General features: G+C 41.4%; 1 protein-coding gene across 2 annotated transcripts in view; it reads left to right on the top strand.

Annotated features, from left to right (window-relative positions):
• Positions 1-19,543, top strand: part of ANO6 (anoctamin 6) — a 217,143-nt gene that overhangs the window by 133,509 nt on the left and 64,091 nt on the right. For both annotated transcript variants that reach the window (XM_073554250.1, XM_073554251.1), the window contains exons 9-11: positions 8,147-8,252; positions 11,380-11,440; positions 13,872-14,017. In XM_073554250.1, coding sequence (XP_073410351.1) covers positions 8,147-8,252; positions 11,380-11,440; positions 13,872-14,017 — 313 coding nt within the window. The remainder of the gene's footprint in view (positions 1-8,146; positions 8,253-11,379; positions 11,441-13,871; positions 14,018-19,543) is intronic.

Raw genomic sequence — 19,543 nt, 5'->3', positions numbered from 1 at the left:
GGGTTAGGGTTAGGGTTGGAAAGAGGGTTAGGGTTAGGGTTGGAAAGAGGGTTAGGGTTGAAAAGATGGTTAGGGTTGGAAAGAGGGTTAGGGTTGGAAAGAGGGTTAGGGTTGGAAAGAGGGTTAGGGTTGGAATTAGGGTTAGGGTTGGAAAGAGGGTTAGGGTTGGAAAGAGGGCTAGGGTTGAAAAGAGGGATAGGGTTGAAAAGAGGGTTAGGGTTAGAATTAGGGTTAGGCTTGTGGTTAGTGTTATGGTTAGTGTTGGGGTTAGGGGTGTGTTGGGGTTAGGGTTGGGATTAGGGGTGTGTTGGGGTTAGGGTTGGAGTTAGAATTGAGGGGTTTCCACTGTTTAGCCACATCAGGGGGTCTCCAAACGCGACATGGTGCAACCTTTGATTCCAGCCAATTTTGCGTTCAAAAAGTCAAATGGTGCTCACTCCCTTCCAAGCACCGACGTGTGCCCAAACAGTGGTTTACCCCCACATATGGGGTATCAGCGTACTCAGGAAAAATTGCACAACAACTTTTGGGGTCTAATTTCTCCTGTTACCCTTGGGAAAATAAAAAATTGGGGGCTAGAAAATTATTTTTGTGGAAAAAAAATGTTTTTTTCATTTTCATGTCTCTGCATTATAAACTTCTGTGCAGCACTTGGGGGTTGAAAGTGCTCACCATACATCTACATAAGTTCCTTGGAAGGTCTAGTTTCCAAAATGGGGTCACTTGTGGGGGGTTTCCACTGTTTAGGCACATCAGGGGCTCTGCAAACGTAATGACGACTGCAGACTATTCCATCAAAGTCTGCATTTCAAAACGTCACTACTTCCATTCCGAGCCCTGACGTGTGCCCAAACAATGGTTCCCCCACACATATGGGGTATCAGCGTACTCAGGACAAACTGGACAACAACTTTTGGGGTCCAATTTATCCTGTTACCCTTGTGAAAAAAAAAATTGCGGGCTAAAAATCATTTTTTTTGAGGGAAAAAAATGATTTTTTATTTTCACGACTCTGCGTTATAAACTTCTGTGAAGCACTTGGGGGTTCAAGGTGCTCACCATACATCTAGATAAGTTCCCTGGGGGGTCTAGTTTCCAAAATGGGGTCAACTGTGGGAGGTTTCTACTGTTTAGGCACACAGGGGCTCAGCAAATGTAACATGACGCCCGCAGACCATTCCATCAAAGTCAGCATTTCAAAATGTCACTACTTCCCTGCTGAGACCCAACGTGTGCCCAAACAGTGGTTTCCCCCCACATATGGGGTACCAGCGTACTCAGGACAAACTGGACAACAACTTTTGGGGTCCAATTTCTCCTGTGACCCTTGTGAAAATAAAAAATTGCGAGCTAAAAATTCATTTTTTGAGGAAAAAAAAAGATTTTTTATATTCATGGCTCTGCGTTACAATCTTCTGTGAAGCACTTCGGGGTTCAAGGTGCTCACCACACATCTAGGCAAGTTCCTTATGGGGTCTAGTTTCCAAAATGGGGTCACTTGTGGGGGGTTTCCACAGTTTAGGAACATCAAGGGCTCTGCAAATGTAACATGATGCCCGCAGACCATTCCATTAAAGTCAGCATACCAAAACGTCACTACTTCCCTTCCGAGCCCTGACGTGTGCCCATACAGTGGTCATCCCCCACATATGGGGTATCAGCGTACTCAGGACAAACTAGACAACAACTTTTGGGGTCCAATTTCTCCTGTTACCCTTGTGAAAAAAAAAATTGCGGGCTAAAAATCATTTTTTTTTAGGGAAAAAAATGATTTTTTATTTTCACGGCTCTGCGTTACAATCTTCTGTGAAGCACTTGGGGGTTCAAAGTGCTCACTATGCATCAGATAAGTTCCTTGGGGGGTCTTGTTTCCAAAATGGGGTCCCTTGTGGGGGGTTTCTACTGTTTAGGCACACAGGGGCTCAGCAAATGTAACATGATGCCCGCAGACTATTCCATCAAAGTCAGCATTTCAAAGTGTCACTACTTCCCTTCCGAGCCCCGACGTGTGCCCAAACAGTGGTCTCCCCCCACATATGGGGTACCAGCGTACTCAGGACAAACTGGAAAACAACTTTTGGGGTCCAATTTATCCTGGTACCCTTGTGAAAATAAAAAATTGCAGACTAAAAAATTTTCACTGCTCTGCATTATAAACTTCTGTGAATCACCTGGGGGTTCAAAGTGCTCACTATGCATCTAGATAAGTTCCTTAGGGGGTCTAGTTTCCAAAATGGGGTCATTTGTGGGGGAGCTCCAAAGTTTAGGCACACAGGGGATCTCCAAACACGACATGGTGTCCGCTAACGATTGGAGCCAATTTTCATTTCAAAAAGTCAAATGGCGCTCATTCCCTTCTGCGCCCTGCCGTGCACCCAAACAGTGCCCCCCCCCCACATATGGGGTACCAGCGTACTCAGGACAATCTGGACAACAACTTTTGTGGTCCAATTTCTCCTGTTACCCTTGTGAAAATAAAAAATAGCGTGCTAAAAAATCATTTTTGAGGAAAAAAAAATGATTTTTTATTTTCACTGCTCTATGTTATAAACTTTTGTGAGGCACTTGGGGGTTCAAAGTGCTCACTACACATCTAGATAAGTTCCTTAAGGGGTCTAGTTACCAAAATGGTGTCACTTGTGGGGGAGCTCCAATGTTTAGGCACACAGGGGCTCTCCAAACGCGACATGGTGTCCGATAACGATTGGAGCTAATTTTCCATTCAAAAAGTCAAATGGCGCTCCTTCCCTTCCGGGCCCTGCCCTGCACCCAAACAGTGGTTTATGACCACATATGAGGTATTGGTGTGCTCAGGAGAAATTGCCCAACAAATTTTAGGATCCATTTTATCCTGTTGCCCATGTGAAAATGAAAAAACTGAGGCTAAAAGATAATTTTTGTGAAAAAAAAGTACTTTTTTTTTTTTACAGATCAATTTGAGAAGCACCTGGGGGTTCAAAGTGATCACTATGCATCTAGATAAGTTCCTTGGGGGGTCTAGTTTCCAAAATGGGGTCACTTGTGGGGGAGCTCCAGTGTTTAGGCACACAGCGACTCTCCAAACGCGACATGGCAACCGCTAAATATTCCAGCATATTTTCCATTCAAAAAGTCAAATGGTGCTCCTTCCCTTCTGAGCCCTGCCGTACGCCCAAACAGTGGTTTATGACCACATATGAGGTATCGGTGTACTCAGGAGAAATTGCCCAACAAATTTTAGGATCCATTTTATCCTGTTGCCCATGTGAAAATGAAAAAATTGATGCTGAAAGGAAATTTGTGTTGGAAAAATTAAAATGTCCATTTTTTCCTTCCACATTGCCTTAGCTGTTGTGAAACACCTGAAGGGTTAATAATCTTCTTGAATGTGGTTTTGAGTAGCTTGAGGGGTGCAGTTTTTAGAATGGTGTCACTTTTGGGTATTTTCTGCCATATAGACCCCTCAAAGTGACTTCAAATGTGAGGTGGTCCCTAAAAAAAATGGTTTTGTAAATTTTGTTGTAAAAATGAGAAATCGCTGGTCAACTTTTAACCCTTATAACTTCCTAACAAAAAAATATTTTGCTTCCAAAATTGTGCTGATGTAAAGTAGACATGTGGGAAATGTTATTTAGTAACTATTTTGTGTCACATAACTCTCTAGTTTAACAGAATAAAAATTCAAAATTTGAAAATTGCGAAATTTTCAAAATTTTCGCCAAATTTCTGATTTTTTCACAAATAAACGCAAAAATTATCGACCTAAATTTACCACTAACATGAAGCCCAATATGTCACGAAAAAACAATCTCAGAATCGCTAGGATGCGTTGAAGCGTTCCAGAGTTATTACCTCATAAAGGGACACTGGTCAGAATTGCAAAAAATGGCCAGGTCATTAAGGTCAAAATAGGCTGGGTCATGAAGGGGTTAAGGAGGCCTAAAATGAATAACTATAGTCTATGGCTTGAAAACAACTTGACCTTATGGCAAGAATCTCTACACCATCCTGTCTTGAATTTGCTGCCTCGTGTGCTTTACTCTGTTTTCTCAACTCCTGTCTGGTGATGGGTTCATGCAGATTCATATACATATTGACTGAAAAAGGATGGTACAAAATTATTTACTTGGTGTTCATAACCGAGAGAAAATAACCCAAATGTATTAACATATAGAGACAAAACTATATATCCAATCTATACACTCCGAGTGTTCAAAATGATGTCCGTTGGCGTAGTAGTCAAACTGTGTGCAGATGCGGTCGACAAAACCTCAGATTTTGACTCCACTGTCTCAGTGATGTGTTGCCTCAAGTCATTCACATCTTGTGGCTGGGGGGGAGAGGGAAGATGCACGGAGTCCAGGATGAAGACCCACAGAAAGAAGTCACAGGGTGTTTGATCTGGCAATCAAGGAGGCCAGCGCAAACATTGCTGAATTGATCTTAGGCAAAATATCACTGAAACAGTAGAGTCCATATCCAACAATATGCACAGAAATGGCCTACCACTTAGGGTACGTGCCCACGATCAGGAAGAGAAGTGTTTTGGATGCGGCTCAACTGCGCTGCTTCCAAAATGCTGCTTCTACATTAGAAGCACAGTGGACGGGATTTATAGTAATCCCATGCACATTGTGGTTCTATTTACCGCTGCATAAACTCACCCGCAGTGCGGGTTTACAAGCCGCAGCATGTTGATTATCAGCAGCGGAGACTCACCTGTAGCCATTCATTAGATGCAGTAAATCCGCATGGTTCACTGAACACATGGATTTAACTGCTTGATTAGAACGCAGGGTTTTGGATGCAGCGAATATACGCTGCATCAAATGCTGCTATTTCCTGACAGTGAGCACATAGCCTTAGACATCTGCCGTGTCGCCAATGAAAATCACGTTGAACTTTTGTAGTGCATAGATAAAATTTGGATACATAGTATGTCTTTTTATGTTAGTAAATTTGTGTTATGTTCTCTCGGTTATGAATACCGAGTCTATAATTTTGCATAATCCTTTTCAAAACAACTTATATATTCCCCATGTCCCCCCCTGGTCCCCTGTTCTGAATTAGCTCCATGTCAATAGTGTGTCATTTCTCTTTTTTTATTCATATTGAGAGTAGAACTGAGCAGATGATTCGCATGATGATCATCGTGCTAGTAAAAAAAAATAGTTTCTCACCTCTGTTCACTGCATTATAAGTGAAATGAACTACTGTAACTCCTGGAGTGGTAACCAAAGGGTGACCATAGTATATGGATGAAAGTGGGAAATACGTGTGATTGGAGCACGCTCTCGTTTGGTAAGTAATAGGTTTGTGGTAAGTTAGAAATCCTCTTTTATTTAAACAGATAAAACATTAAATTAAAAAATCATTTTTAATTTACCAAGGACCTATTACTAAAGGGCATCGTGCTCCAGTCCTACATTTTTTCCATATTCATCCACTTGTGATTGATAGGCCCCATGATGTCATTAAATTGTAGTGTGACGCACGCTTGACATCATTCCAGGCCTATTAACCAGAAGAGTTGCCAGGGACAAAATTGTAGAGTGCCACTAGGCTGGGATGGGCTACAGAACAATAGGCAAGCATCTTGGTGAGAAGGCAACAACTGTTGGCATAATTATTAGAAAATGGTAGAAGCACATGATTACTGTCAATCTTCCTCCGTCTGGGGCTCCATGCAGAATCTCGCCTTATGGGTAAGGATGATTCTGAGGTCAGGAATCAGCCAAGAACTTCACGGGAGGACCAGGTCAATGACCTAAAGAGAGCTGGGACCACAATCTCAAACATTACAATTCGTAACACACTACGCTGTCATGGATTCAAATCCTGCAGGGCATGCAAGGTCCCCCTTCTCATACCAGCAGATGTCCACGACTTGTTTAGAGGAAGAAGGATGAGTACAACCCAAACAACACCATCCTACTCGTGAAGCATGGTGGGGGAAACCTCATACTTTGGAGGTGCTTTTTTGCAAAGTGGACAGAACAACTTCACTGCATTGAAGGTAGGATGGATGGGGTTATGTATTGCGACTTTTTGGCCAACAACCTCCTTCTTCCAGTAAGAGCATTGAAGATTGGTCGTGGTTGGGTTTTCCATCCTGACAATGACCCAAAACACACAGCCTTGGAAGCTAAGGAATGGCTCCTTAAGAAGCATTTTAAAGGTCCTGGAGTGGCTTAGCCAGTCTCCAGACCTGAACCCAATAGAAAATCTTTGGAGGAGCTTAAACGCCATGTTGTCCAGCGACAGTCCCAAATCCTGAAAGACCTGGAGAAGGTCTTTGTAGAGGAGTGGGCCGAAATCACTACTGCAGTGTGTGCAAACTTGGTCAAGAACTACAGGAAACATCTGACCTCTGTAATTGCAAGTAGAGGTTTCTGAATCAAATATTAAGTTCTGTTTTTCTATTGTATCAAATACTTATTTCATTTGATACAAAGTGATTTTCTGGGGTTTTTTTTAAGATTCTGTCTATCACAGTTGAAATGTACCTATGATAAAAATTACGGACCTCTCCATTATTTGTAGGTAGGAAAACTTGCAAAATTATCAGTTTATCAAATACTTATTTTCCCCACTGTAACCCCTTCTCATGTACAGCAATATGGAATCCATGGTACTCTAAAATAAAAATAATATTGCAATCATCATTATGTAGCACAGTGTACTGTACTTACAATTGTAACTGTGGGCAGCAACTAGCAGAATGGTTTTTAACAGGGCGTAATGCAAGAAAAATGAAAAAAGCATATACGGAATGGGTGGAATAGGGGTAAGCAACAGAACATGTGAAAAAGACTTGGAGACACTAATAGATCACAGACTGAACATGAGTCAACAGTGTGATGCAGCAGCAAAAAGGCAAACATAAATCTGGTTTGCATTATCAGAAGCATACAGTCTAGATCACATGAAATAATTATCCCCCTCTACTTCTCTTTGGTCAGACCCCATCTGTAATAATGTGTCCAGTTTTGGGCATCGCATTTTAAAAAAGTCATCAACAAACTGGAGCAAGTTCAGAGAAGAGTGACCAGAATGATGAACGGTCTGCAAACAATGTTCTATGAGGAACAATTAGAGGGTTTGGGAATGTTTAGCTTTCAAAAGAGAAGGCAGAGCAGATTTAATAGCTGTCTACAAATATCTCAAGGGTTGTCACATTGTAGAAGGATAAGCTTTATTTTCATTTGTACAAGGAAAGACTAGAGGCAATGGGATGAAGCTAAATGGGAGGAGACATACATTAGATATTAGAAAAAACTTTTTGACCATGAGGGTGATCAATGAGTGGAACAGGCTGCGCGAGAGGTGGTGAGTTCTCCTTCAATGGAAATCTTAAAACACAGGCTTAACCGACAACTGTCTTTGGTGATTAGTGAATCCTACATTGAGCAGAGGGTCGGACCAGATGAACCAGAAGGTCCCTTTCAACTTTACCATTCTATGAATTGCTCATTTTCTCTTTGTACCCAGCTAATTCTTCTCTTTTCTCTGCTCTGCAGTATGTAGGAACAGGAAGTCTCTGGTTTCTGCATTCATAATTCCTCTCTTCAACTCCTGACCCAGCTTATTTGTCCACCTGCTGATGACTCATATATGTAGACATTTCTTAGGGTATGTCTCCACGTTCTGGATTGGCAGCGCTTTGAACGCAGCGGATACCCGCCCGGCCAAAGCGCTGCACCCTTTTGTACGTGCGGTGATTCCGCATGTGTTCATTGAACACATCCGGAACTTGCCGCATCCTATACATAGAACAGTGCTATTTATCTGTGCGTCTCCGCAAGATAAATAGACATGCTGTGGTCTATAAAGACGCGCCACATGTGCGTATATGCAGGTTTGCCACCTGCGTCTTTGTGCGCATAGTGGATATGGGATTTCATAAAATCCCATCCACTATGCTGTAGCATCTGGACTCTTCGTATGGGACACTGCGGCTGTACGCAGCATCTAATCTGCAGCAAATACGCCACTTGGAAACATACCCTCAAATGAAGTGTGTCACCCCCATTACTAAAATTAAAAAATGTATACATTCATACACAGATTCCCTTTAGAAAATGTCTGCATTATATAATCCTTTCTTTAAAGATAAGGATATTTTATATTTTTGCTTTTTATATTTCAATTATTTACTTTCTTTCAGCAAAGAAGTCTGTGACCCTAGCATTGGTGGAAGCATTATTATGTGTCCACAATGTGACAAGGAGTGTACATATTGGTACCTTAATATCACTTGTGAATCATCAAAGGTTAGTGGTGGTCTTTCTGTATAATTATTTATAGTTTTCATCCTCGTTACATTTGATGCTCTTCTCTAAATCTTAGATGCACATTGTCAATGACAACTGTATTATAACATGGACATATACAATACAGTGAAAATCTTTCAGCTCACAGCTCATACCCCAGGTATTCTGAAAAAAATTTTCTTATCTGGGGTTCTCTTCTTTAAGTTGTGACCCTTAGAAAAACATTAGATACTGTATTTTTCAACCCTATAAGACACCCCTAGGTTTTAGAAGAAAATAAAACCATGACGCAAAAAATGTGGTCATGACGCACTGTTATGGGGAGGGGGGTGAATCTGCTGCTGACACTGTTACAAGTAGGGTTAATGTAACCCAATTCTGTACTAATATTTCTCATCCTAATATACATGGCCCCTTCATCCCCATCCTGGTATACATGGCTCCACCATCCACATCCTGGTACACATGGCCCACCCATCATGGAGCGCATATATAAAAAAAAAATGATTCTACTCACCTTTCTTCGTCTCCCTTGAGGAGATGCCAGCAGCTGATTTCAGTGTGTAAGCAGCGCATGACACTGCCATGTGCCCTCACGCCAAGGTCAGCTGCCCGCTAATAATCATGCTCCCCACGCCCTGGACTATGGGCGTAAAGAGCAGTGAATATTTATTCTGTTTAACAGCAGGTACACTTGTTAGCCGCAGCCACCAGCTTCTTGCAACAGCCGGGCGTTCACGTGTGCCCACTATTAAAGAGAAGGAAAAATTCACTGCTCTCTACTCCCATGGGTGTGGAGCGCAGTGAATATTCATTCTCTGTAATAGCGGGCACACGTGATTCCGCAGCTGCTGCAGGAAGTCTGCAGCTGTGCCTAGCAGTGTGTCCGCTATTAAAGAAGATGAATTTTCATTGCTCTCCACTTTTATAGTCGCTCCCACCTCTGTGCACTGGCTTCAGTGCATATAAGTAGGAGGGATTGTGTGAGTGCGAAGTAGTGAACATTCATTTGAGTTAGCTTCAGTAGGTAGCTCCTGTGACCCGCTGCTCTGCCACTACCGCTTCCCCCACCCCCCAGCCACAGCCATACTGTAAGGTACAAACAGACTATAAGATGCTCCACACCACTTTCTCCCAAAATTTTGGAGGAAAAACGTGCATCTTATAGTCTGAAAATCACTGTAATTTATTTACTATGACTAATCAATACTCCTCAGCTTTCTTGAACCATTCTGTACATGAAATTGCTAAATTTACCCCCCCTCCCCCCGACCTTGGACGTATGCGTAAGTCATATTTTTAATGCGGCACCGTGAAAGCAGTCATGGTGATCGCATTAAAGTGCCGGTGCCATCTTGCAGTAGGATACATGGAGACGTCCCGGGGTTTGTGCCATCCCCACATTACTACAATCACAGCGTTTCTGGCAATCATTGTCCGAAACACTAATGCCCGGCCTATGATCAGTGGTGTTAGAGCAACCATTATAAGCTGGAACATAACAACGCCTGGGTCACCAGGGATTGGTGCGATCGGACAATGACGCTGCTTTGTCTGAACCTTGTGGTGACACAGACTTTTTCAAGCCTGTGCCATCACTCCTGCTGTTCCATCTGCAGAAGAAAGAAGAGTTTCTTATCCCTCCCTGATTCTTACCTGATCTTTTCTAATCTCCCCCACCCTGCCTACCCACTCTTCTGCTGCTGAGTGCTAATCAGTACTTGATTACTTATCAGTTTTTTGTCTCTGCCCCCCCCCCTCCCTTTCCACCACCTCCATATGTGTGCGTCCTACAGCTGCTGATCAGGCTAGGACTTTAAGTTGAGTAAAAAAGTCTATATGAGTTGATAGGATTACATTAGGTACATAAAAAATATACTGTGTCAGTCGTCATCTACTATAGTATTTTTTACTGAATTGAGTTGGGTTTACTGTCAGCTCGGAAAAAAAGAATCACAGACGCATCCTAGAGCTGTCGAGCGCTGATCGTTCACACACATACAGGTGCTTCTCACAAAATTAGAATATCATCCAAAAGTTAATTTATTTCAGTTCTTCAATACAAAACGTGAAACTCCTATATTAGATAGATCGCTCTGTTTGTAATGACTCTATTTCAAGTGTTTATTTCTGTTAATGTTATTATGGCTTACAGCCACCGAAAACCCAAAAGTCATTATCTCAGTAAATTAGAATACTTTATAACACCAGCTTGAAAAATGATTTTAAAATCCGAAATGTTGGCCTACTGAAATGTATTTTCAGTAATTGCACTCAATGCTTGGTCAGGGCTCCTTTTGCATCAATTACTGTATCAATGCGGCGTGGCATGGAGGCGATCAGCCTGTGGCACTGCTGAGGTGTTATGGAAGACCAGGTTGCTTGGATTGCAGTCTTCAGATCATCTGCATTGTTGGGTCTGGTGTCTCTCATCTTCCTCTTGACAATACCCCATAGATTCTCTATGGGGTTAAGTTCAGGCAAGTTTGCTGTCCAATCAAACACAGTGAGAATGTTGCTTTTAAACCAGGTATTGGTACTTTTGGCAGTGTGGACAGGTGCCAAGTCCTGCTGGAGAATGAAATTTCCATCTCCAAAAAGATTGTCGGCAGAGGAAAGCATGAAGTGCTCTAAAATTTACTGGTAGACAGCTGTGCTGACTTTGGTCTTAATAAAACACAGTGGACCTATACCAGCAGATGACAACATGGCTCCCCACTCCATCACTGATTGTGGAAACGTCACACTTTTTTTTCAGAATCAGTGGGATCCGTTGAAGCGTTACAGAGTTATTACTTCATAAACTGACACTGGTTAAAATTGTAAAATTTGTCCTGGTTATGAATGTAAAAACAAGCTTGGGGGCTAAAGGTGTTAAAGAAATGTCATCTTCTATGAAAAAAAAAATCTGTCCAGACGTTTTTTCTTTATGTATACCTGGCTGAATTATATAATACCGTATTTCTAACCTTTAGCCAAAAGCATAAAATGAGTGGTACTTTGGTTCCCTAGTTATCCTACAAAGCCCGACCTAAAGTTGTACCATTGTAAATGCAACAATTGACAAGGTAGGAACTACAATGATCATGTCTTCTTTGTATACTGAAGTCCTTTTTTTCTGTTGCAGAAACTTTGCATATTTGACAGCTTTGGAACGCTTGTGTTTGCTGTGTTTATGGGAATATGGGGTAAGCTTTTTGTAGTTCATTTTTTTTTGTCCGTTCATTTTTTTAAGAACCACTGCTTCCTGTCTCCCACTTTCCAGCTTGCAGAGGAATAGGGTTCATTCCTGAATGATTGACTTTTCCAATCAGCAGCATGGTTGCGCCGTTGGTCCAAAGTGTTCAAACTGCACAGGTAAAGCTGCTTCTGTTTGCAGCATGGGAGGCGCATAGGGATACCAGAAGCTGATCTGATTCCGTGATCCTGTCGCTTCAGAACAGCTTTTACAAGCCTTATTGGAAAGAGCTTGTAAGCGCTACACTCCTTGCCTAAAGTATCAGCCACCACTGACAGACTGCAGTGGTAGCCGGTAACCTAGGAAATGAGCAGTAAGCAATAAAATGTAATATCCCTGTGTTCTTCAGAATGGAGTATATTCTACATAAAAATTAAATTGCAAAGTTTCCTGTTTTTAAATGTGCTTTGTAGTTTTAACCATTAAAAATTGAGAATAACCCTTTTAAGTACTAAACTGTTTAATGTAGTTATCATATATCGAACAGCTAAAATATTCAAAAAGTAGTTTTTCAATCCAGGAAAACCATCCATTCTAAGAGTGAAACCTGTCAGCTATCATCTGATCACTGCAGGTCTAGCTAGAGTTTCTAGTTTGTGGCAGGCTGTTATTGCCCAGAAAAGCTTCGTGCATTTGTATATTTTTTGTTGCAAGCAAAATATATTATTGCAAAACACCTGTATTTTACATTGTAACACATAATTACATTGTCTATAATAGCTGAAGACACCCGTTATAGCAACTCTCCAATTTTTTTTCAAGTGTGACGGTTGCAAACGTACATATGCACTTATTATAGAGCTTTAGAAGCTTCTATTCAATATTTTAGGCTTTTTTTTCTATTGACAATATGTTGGGTTAGTTGGGATAAAGTCTCAGCAGAAGAGTCTCTCTAAATAGTATGCATAAAATATACTGTAATTTGTAATAAAAATAAATAAAATGTAGCATTCGAAAGATATAAATAAAAGAGCTGAGTTCAGGACATATACCCTATATTAACACACACTGATATATACATAAATCATCACAATAAAGTGTTCAGTGGTAGCAGTTCCCAGAAAAAAAGATTGGATCTCCTAGTTCCTTGTAGTTACGTACCGTCCTATACAGGACCAGGAGAAAAGGCCACAAACGAGATAAATCATCAGCCTATAAACCCCTGTCATACCCAGTACGACTCCCACCCTAAGGGAAGTACCTAAATGTATAGCCTATAATTTTAATAAAATGTACCCCTATAAAAAAAAAATCTCTCCCTACGCGTTTCTGCCATAGTCACTAGGTCTCATTAGGGGAGTGTTCTTGCAAGAGGGGGAGAAAGGGGATACATAAGATCCACCTAAATCAACCTGGGATATAGTGGGACCTGCAGTGGCAGCGTAATCCCCAAAAACAGAATGTACGAGTGTGCAGCGTGCCAAAACGATAGTGTGGTAAGTTATGTCCAATTTGCCTTTTTTTCATGTTGTTCCAGTACACACAGAGAAAATAAGCATGTGTATATCAAAACTGTACTTGGAAGTTGGAAGAGGGTTAAGATTGAAAAAAATGTTATTTTAAAAGGTCAAGAAGAATGTATAGAATAGATTTTGAGGTACCATATTTTTCGGACTATAAATCTCACCGGACCATAAGATGCACCCCAAATTTTGGCGAGGAAAAAAAAAGATTATTTTTTTTTTAATAAGATGGGGGTCCGTCTTGTAGTCCGAATTTAAGGTACCTTACCTGGGAGGCGGGGGCTCATTGGAGCTGGGTCACAGGAGCCATGGTCCCTTCCTCAGGAAGCCAGCAGCGGCAGAAGTGGGGAAATGCTGCTGAAACCAGTTGGGAGAAGTTGGGTGCACAAACGGTGCGATGCTGCTGGCCCTGGGTGGGAGAAGTGGGTTTCCTAGTGGTGCAATGCTGCCGGCCCGGTGTCAGCAGTGAGGCGTGTAAACTGAGATCACAGCTAGGCCAAAATCCCAGTCTGTGTATGCCCTGCCTCAGGCGGCCCACGGCTTCAAGAAAATGGCCGCCAGGAAAGCAATGCACTCTGGTCTGCCTCATCACCAACACCAGGCCCACAGCATCGCACCGCTTCTGCCGCCGCAGGAAGGGACCCTGCCTTCTGTGATTTTTGTGATCACGTGCCAAAACCACTACCCCCCCCCAGTATGCTACATTTGGGCTATAAGACGCTCCGTTTAATATCATTTTTATGGTATTAGTTATAGCTAGTCAAGCAGATATTTTCACAATCCCAAACTATTTCTACTGATTTTCTTGATCTTCATGGAAAATTTTTTTGGACTGCACAAATTGAATTTTGTCAGTATATAGCGTTTCCTTTTAAGCAATGTATTATGAGTAAAACTGTCATTTTCATGTTTTAACAGTTACTTTGTTCCTTGAGTTTTGGAAGCGCAGACAAGCTGAGCTGGAATATGAATGGGACACGGTTGAGTTTTTAGAGCAAGAAGAACAGCCTCTTCCAGAATATGAAGCAAAATGTACCCATGTGGTTGTGAATCCCATCACTCAGGTAAATTGCACCATAACTTAATACTGGAGAAAAGAAAATCCTCCTGTGAAGACACAAGGAATGAATTAAAACTACACATTTATTTATAGATTAACATAAAGCAATGCCTCCATGCACAAGAGCAAACCTACATGTTTAGTTAGAAAACTTTAATCATGGAACCCTGACCAGTAATGTAATGTAATTTTAAAAAAAAAATGTTGAGAAAGAAAACGCCTAAACCTATAATGATAAAAAAAATTATAAAATCAAGAACACCTGTGGTCACCCACCATACTCGGCAGCCACAAGACTGCTGGAGCTAGTGATAGTCTTCAGCAATTCGGCTATTGAAGTGTGTATTATCGGATCTTTTTATGATGACATGCTATTCCTGTCACCTAATCACTGCAATAGTCCTGTTCCTGGTACAGAAATTACAGCAAAGTGATAAGTCCAATAATAACACTTATAGGATTCCAGGATTATTTTCCCTTTTTTGTTTTTTACTTTTTATTTTTAAACCCCAACTCCCCCCCTGCCCCTCCTTTGCCCATCTAAATTTCCATAAATTATCGTACCAATATAGTACTATGACCAAATGCATTTCAAAAACAGCGAAACAGTGACATTTCCGTTGTATGATATAGTATATTACTATTATAGAACAAGTGTAATGAAAATAACGTCTCATCCGGCGCCACCATTGGGCATTTAATCCAATGACTCCACTGTTTCTCAAATTTAGCAGTAGCCCCCTTTTGATTTAAACCCTTTTTTCCATTAGAATAGTGTTGTTCAAACAGCTGACTACCTTTTCTAATAATAAAGCTGTATTTGCCAGCCAATGTCTAGCTATAGTCTTTCTGGTTTGATACAAAATTTGTGCTATTGCTAATAGTTCAGTTGGGGAATCTCTAATCTCCATAAACATATGGACTACATTTGCCCGATGTTTCCCGCAATGTGGACAGCAATCATCTGTTCTAAGGCCCATCCTGTATAATACTTTAGGGGTTCTGTATACACTGTGTATAAGAAATAATGGAGATCTTTGAGTCATATTTATTGATACTTTTCCTAGTGTCTCTAGGATATCCTCCCACTCCTCTTGAGTAATTGGTCCTTTACCACTCTTCCATTTAGGTTTAATTGTCTCCCAGGATCTTTAATAACAAAGAATTATATATATGAGAGATAAGCCCCTTAGTAGTTTTAGCAGTTACCACTGTGTCCAGAATCCCATTAAATGACCCTGCCCCTTTGATGCCAACCAGAGCCTAGCCTCTAAAATGTTGGAACTGAGAGGCTACAAAGTATCCTCAGGTGTGCGGTACTGCTAATCCCCCCAGGTTTTTAGGCAGCTGTAACTCCAGGCCAAATCCCTGAAAATATTGTTAATCTTTCTAAACCAGTATTTAGGAATCCAAGTAGGTAAATTATGTAGCACATAAAGAATGCTAGGCGTACAGCACATTTTAACAAGTTTGTCTTCCCCAAAGCTGATAATGGCAATTTCCCTCAAGCTCTCACTTTGTCTGGATCTAGTTATCAGTGGACAAAGATTCAAAGGGATTATAGTCTTTTGTCTCTTTTGTAACACAAATTCCAGGTTATTTGAATTTTGAAACGAGCTGTCCCAGAGGTTTCAATCCTCTCCAAAGGCAACAAAGCATGCTTTGACCAATTTGTAGTCAATCCCGAGAGAGTCCCAAAAGTCTTCATAATTTCCATTATAATTGGAGGTGAATCAGTCATCTTGTTAACAAATATTAAAAGGTCGTCCGCATAGAGAGCGACCCTTTCTTTATTCCCCTATATAAAACCCTCCAGCTAGGGGTGTTGTCTAATCATACAGGCTAGGGACTCACTTGCCAGGGCAAAAAAGTAGAGGAGAAAATGGGCAGCCTTGTCCTGTTCCCCTATATAGCTCTAGATTTTCAGAGATCTCTCCATTCACTTTTATATTAGCAGTTTGAGCTCTGGATAGTAGCATAATTTATTTAATGATGTTAGAGCCAAACTCCGTTTTGTTTAGCACCTCTCAAATGTAACCCCACTCCACACCATCAAAAGCCTTAGCGGCATCTAAGGATAAAAAAGCTTTTTGCATGGATCCACCCTTGCCACTTGCCTATGCAAGTTTAGACCAAGACATAAACTTTGCCTGGACAGGATGAATTACTGATTCATCACTTTGCTCAGACAGGAAGAATGGATTTTGCCCGGGATTTTAACATCTGATGTCAATAATGATGTTGACCTGTATGTATCCAGTACCGTAACTCTCTATCTTTCCCTTCTTTGGGCAGAGCAACAATTACCACCTCATAAAGTGAGATGAGCGTCCCAGATAAAAAAGGCATTATTAATCATTTTCAAATAATGTGACAATAATTCTCCCTCAAAATGTTAAAATATTTCTGTTGGAAGTCCATCTACCCCAGGAGCCTTATCATTAGAAATTCCCTACAGCCTGCTGAACTTCTTCCAAGGAAATTGGCTGATCTAAAAACAATCCCTATCTCTATCTTCTAAGGAGTGTAGGGGTATCCCAGACAATTAACCCATCAAATCCTCCAGAGTGTAATTAACCATAGACTAGTACGTTTTTGCAGGTTTGTTTCTGCACGGAATTGGTTCAAAAGCTCTAGGGAATCCTTATGCCAGCAAAGTCGATGAGAATCCTAAAGTGCTTTGCACATGATCAGTAATTTTCCATTACAGATTTGTGCTGCTTTTATATCTGCAGCATGTCAATTCTTTGTGCTTTTTTTGCCGCGTTTTCCACCCAATGACTTCAATTAAGTCAGTTAAATGCACAGCAAAAACGCAGATATAAAAATGTTTGCGGATTTGCTGATTTTTTTTCTTGCATTTTTACGGCCTTCACATCTGGTGTTTCCCATGCTGTCATTTGTGTGGCAACGCAAGAAACACCTGCACGGCGGGATCATGCTGTCAGATGTCAGCGTGACCACACAGATTTGACACTGACCCGCAGTAAAATGCGTACCGCAGGTCACAGACTCCCGCTCCCATCAGCCTGCGCCTGCTGTCAGTGAATACAGCAGGAGCAGGCAGTGGCTGAGGAGCGTAGTTATCAGCCAGCGCCTGTGCTCAAAGTAAAAAAAAGTTAAAGTAAAGAAATATTGACAGAAAAATACAAAAACACCTTATATAGTCACCTTATACGTAATCCCTGAAGCTCCTCGTCTCCAGTAAAAAAATAGAAAAACACCATATACTCACCTTAATGTTTAATTCCCAATAGCCATGTCACCTGGAAAAGAAAAACAATAATAATCCACCATATCCTTCACCCATTCACCTTAATCCATACTGTCCCACGATGATTCAGATCTCTTGTAGAGCAGTCATATCAGCTGATGTGACTGCTCTACACCTCTTCCAGCGACACAATAACTGGAGCGTTTAATCACTCCAGCAGTTTGTAATGCTGAGCTGCAGTGAGAAAGTTCACCAGAATTAATCAGCTGATGAACCCTGGTGACCTCACTTACAGCACTGCTGCATGAGAAAGTTCTCACGCAGCAGAGATGCCGTGAGATCACCAGGACTCATCAGCTGATGAACTCCGGTGAACTTTTTCACTTTTCACCGTTGTTCAGCGCTTTTCCACTGCAGGAGTGATTACACATTCCTGAGTGTCAGTGTGAGCCTGCTGTCCTTGAGATAATCAGTGACAGCTCTCAAAGTCATCAGTGTCATTGTGGGACATAATGGATTATCTCCTCACTTCGGACACGTGAGAAATATTGTTTATTATTTTAATTAATTTACACAAGACGGCTTCTGTGGATTGGGTGATGAAGTGAGTTTAGTTTTAGAATCAATAAAGGAGTCTGTGTCATTATTTCAAATAAAGAACTTTATTCTTGGTGTTTTTTTTATACACTATCACTATGGGGTTAGTAATGAGGGCCTCTTATATCTTACAGATGCCTCTCCATTAGTAGCCTCTGGGCTTCATGTCACCTAACAATGCAAAGGTGATATCAAACCCCCCCAACTATCACCCCATTTTCCACCGCATAAGGGCAATTGGGAAAGTCGAGGATGCACCTTTTCTGGGGCAACTGAGAGCTGATGTTTTAGTCTGGGACACGGCCAATATCCATCACCTCTTCCCAAGGTATTAATATCAGCCTGCATATGTCTGCCTTGCATTTGATGGCTAATAGATATAAGGGGACCCTACCTCATTTATTTGGAGGGGTCCTGATACCCAGGAAAGACTAAGTATACAGCTGCCTCCAGCTGTCTTCTTTCCCTTTGCTGGTTATGAAAATTACTCGGGAGCCCCCCGCCATTTTTTTTTTCAGAAAAATTATCATTTATTAATTAAATACATGTACAGTAAGCTGCACAAGCACTGTACTAATTATATATACTAATACTAATTATGTATGTGGCTGACATCTTTATATCTATTTATTCTATGTGTATATATCTAAGCTATCTATTCTGTCGGGTCACGCTGTGATTTTATGGTATGCAGCAGATGAAATGTTTTTGAGGACATCGGTATGTAAAAATCGGATCGCACTTGCATAGTCTGCGTAACGTGCATTTTTTTTTTTCTCGCGCCCATTTACTTGCATTGGCGAGTTTCATTTTACATACAAGAACAATCGCAGCATGCTACGATTTTTTTCTCAGTCCGAATTCAGCTGAGAAAATAAGTCGCAGATGAGAAGGGAATTATAGATTAACATTGGTCAGAGTGCAATCCGATTTATATTGGATTGCTCTCGTCTGTTTTTCTTGCAGATGAGTGTGAGCCATAATAACCCCACGTGTGTCACCGTCGCCAGGTATTGAGGTGTACGCCCAGTTCTGCCAGTTGCTGTTTGGTTACAGCCTAAGTAGGTTGGGAAACGTCTCCCTCCGGATGTCAGCCAAGCCTGCCTCCGCTATAAGGCGGCCAAATGGGGTGTCAAATATTATTAACCCCTTCGCATCGGAGCCCATTTTCATTTTTGCATTTGTTTTTCTCTCCCTTTTTTCCAGAGCCATAACTTTTTTATTTTTCCGTCAATATGGCCATGTGAGGGCTTGTTTTTGCGGGGCGAGTTGTACTTTTGAATGACTCCATTGGATTTACCATATCATGTACTCAAAAACGGGAAAAAAAATTCAAAGTGCGGTGAAATTGCAAAAAAGTGCAATCCCACACTTGTTTTTTTTTCCACCATGTTCAATAAATGCTAAAACTGACCTGGCAGGCTCAGTAGCAAGATACTGAGTTTAGACATTGTCAGGCAAGGTTCAATGAGTGGGGCAGCCCTAAATAGTAGAGGGCTCTATGTAATTAGCCAGGTGCACCCTGACTCCATAATAGGCAGAGAGTTCAAGCGCCGCCCACCTATACACACAGTCAGGAAACATGAAGACAGGAGACAAGGCAAGGAGCTGGCAGTAAACAGAATTCACAGCATGGCCTGGAGCAGTTAGCAAGTTGGTGAGTGGGGAATGGGAGGCCATGGAGCAGAGCTGTTACATTAGGATTTTTTAGTCTAGAAA

This window comes from Dendrobates tinctorius, unplaced genomic scaffold (genome assembly GCF_039654945.1).
Source record: "Dendrobates tinctorius isolate UK_male_01 unplaced genomic scaffold, ASM3965494v1 ptg000209l, whole genome shotgun sequence".
Classification (NCBI taxonomy): domain Eukaryota; kingdom Metazoa; phylum Chordata; class Amphibia; order Anura; family Dendrobatidae; genus Dendrobates; species Dendrobates tinctorius.
This window is presented reverse-complemented; position numbering and strand designations above follow the sequence as displayed.